General features: G+C 47.2%; 1 protein-coding gene across 1 annotated transcript in view; it reads right to left on the bottom strand.

Annotated features, from left to right (window-relative positions):
* The window catches only part of LOC122263427 (uncharacterized), a 25,306-nt gene that overhangs the window by 22,092 nt on the left and 714 nt on the right, over positions 1-2,500 (bottom strand). The window contains exon 2 of the mRNA XM_043031839.2: positions 1-1,679. This exon is cut by the window's left edge and continues 307 nt beyond it. Within this exon, the coding sequence (XP_042887773.2) occupies positions 1-1,679 (1,679 nt within the window). The remainder of the gene's footprint in view (positions 1,680-2,500) is intronic.

The following is a 2,500-nucleotide window of genomic DNA, read 5'->3' as shown; positions in this document are numbered from 1 at the left end:
GCCGCCGCCGTAGCCGCCGTAGCCGCCGTGACCGTGACCGAAGCCGTGGATGTGCGAAGGGTTAAGGAACTTGCTCTTTTTGGCGGCTTTGTGGGCGACGTACCCGGTGACGGCCTTGTTCACGAGGTCCTTGACTTTCTCCTTCTTCGTCTTCTTCCTCTTGGGCATCGGGAACCCTCCTGCGGGATACCCGGCGAATCCCCCTGCTGCATAGCCGGCGGCAGGGAACCCGGTGGCGTATCCGCTTGAAGAGTATCCTCCCGCCGAAAAGCCTCTCGAAGGGTATCCTACGGCACCGTGGTATCCTCCGTACCCATATCCAGTCGAATAGCCTGTGCTACCTGGATATCCTGGGTAGCCTCCTACAGGTTGAAAACTTCCAGGATATCTGCCACCTGGTTGTGTCCCAGTTGTGTATCCTGGAACGGGCTGAAGGCCGGATGGGTATCCTGTAGCAGGTCGTGTGTTTCCAGGATACCCAGAACCTAGCTGTGTCCCAGTCGGATATCCTGGAGCGGGTTGAGGTCCAGCTGGGTATCCTGTCCCAGGCCGTATGCCCCCAGAAACTGGATTTGTCCCAGTTGGGTAGCCACTATGAGGGATTGTACCACTTGGGTAGCCGGCAGGAGAAGCTGGTTGCGTGGGATACCCTGGTTTAGGATTGTAAGGTTGTGAGGGGTATCCTGGCTGCGTGGGGTAACCAGGCCTTGTTCCCGTTGAGCCAGTGGAGACGCCCGTTGCAACACCAGCTCCAGTTGCGCTCGTTCCAGTGCCTCTGTTGTTTCCAGTGTTCCAGCCATATGAGCCTCCTCCAGTACTACTTGTACCGGTGCTGCCCGTTGCAACACCAGCTCCTGTTGCGCTCGTTCCAGTGTTCCAGCCATATGAGCCTCCTCCAGCGCCACTTGTACCGGTGCTGCCCGTTGCAACACCAGGTCCTGTTGCGCTCGTTCCAGTGTTCCAGCCGTATGAGCCTCCTCCAGCGCCACTTGTACCGGTGCTGCCTGTTGCAACACCAGCTCCAGTTGCGCTCGTTCCAGTGCCTCTGTTGTTTCCAGTGTTCCAGCCATAGGAGCCTCCTCCAGTGCTACTTGTACCGGTGCTGCTGCTACTTCCGCTACTGCTCGAGCTAGAGCTACTACCGCTACTACTGCCACTGCTACTTCTGCTACCGGAAGAGCTGCTTCTTCTGAACCATCCACCAGAACTTCTGCTGCTGCTGCTGCTGCCACTGCTGGACGATGACGAGGAACTCGAACTGCTGGATCTCCTGCCGAGCCACCCACTTCCTCTCGATCGAGATGAAGACGACCTACTGGAGCTCCTCCTCGCCGGGGACCTCTTCTCCCTCTTTAGCTCTTTGGCGATGTTATCCTCTCCTCTTTCTTCTTCTTCTCCCTCTCCGTCCTCACCTGCGAGTTCGGAGAGCAGGAGTGCGATCACTTCTTCGTCAATCCTTTCCTCGTGCTTCAGTTTCCTCAGGACGTCGACGAAATCCTCCAAAGGGTCGTCCTCCTCCTCCTCCTCCTCCTCCTCGTCGCCAATACCGTCCTCATCCCCACTGTCGTCCTCATCTTCCTCAGCTAAAAGCAAGGCCAGAATGTCGGGATCGTCGGGAATGTAAGCCTCGCTCTGGTCACTAATCTCCGTGGCATAGTCGTCTTGCCACAGATCAGGTTCTGAAAAAAAAAGTGGAATTTCTTTTCATTTCCTTATTTCGATTGATCGGAAAAACAACAACGCGAGTTGAAAATATTGATGATGTTCGTGATGCTGTCGATTATTTGGGAAAAGATGAGTCATATTGTGTTGGCTAATGTTATGTACACAACCATAATCTCAAGCAGTCATTATTTAGAACAGACAAACGCAATACACAATAGATTTTTTTTTCTTTCTAATTTCTTATTCTATATACACGAGCATAATCCCAAGCAGTCCTTACTTAGAACTCAAAAACGCAATAGATAATATATTTTTTTTTCTTTCAAATTTCTAATTCTATATACCCGACCATAATCTCAAGCAGTCATTATTTAGAAAGGAAAAACGCAATACATAATAGATTTTTTTTTTCTTTTTTTCTTTCTAATTTCTTATTCTATATACACGAGCATAATCTCAATCATACAGACGCAAGGAATTTCACTTCGATACCCTGGCCTTTCCGTGAATCTGTTGTTTGCTTATTTAAGTGTAAATCAGAAAATCTATTCAGGTGGTTTGTCATAATATGCCTTTATTTCACAATTCATTTTGTCACCATTTACTGTTCATCTCATTAGTGTTATTATTTATCATTAGCAGTAGTAGCAGTAGTGGTAGTAGTTGTAGTAGTAGTAGAACCAGGATAATTATGATATATATATGTATATATATATATATTTATATATATATATATTTATATATTTATTTATATATATATATATATATATTGTTGTAGAACCAGTATAATTATGATATATATATATATATATATATATATATATATATTTATATA

This window comes from Penaeus japonicus, unplaced genomic scaffold (assembly GCF_977035675.1).
Source record: "Penaeus japonicus unplaced genomic scaffold, GWHDUDI00000001_assembly GWHDUDI00000004, whole genome shotgun sequence".
NCBI lineage: Eukaryota > Metazoa > Arthropoda > Malacostraca > Decapoda > Penaeidae > Penaeus > Penaeus japonicus.
This window is presented reverse-complemented; position numbering and strand designations above follow the sequence as displayed.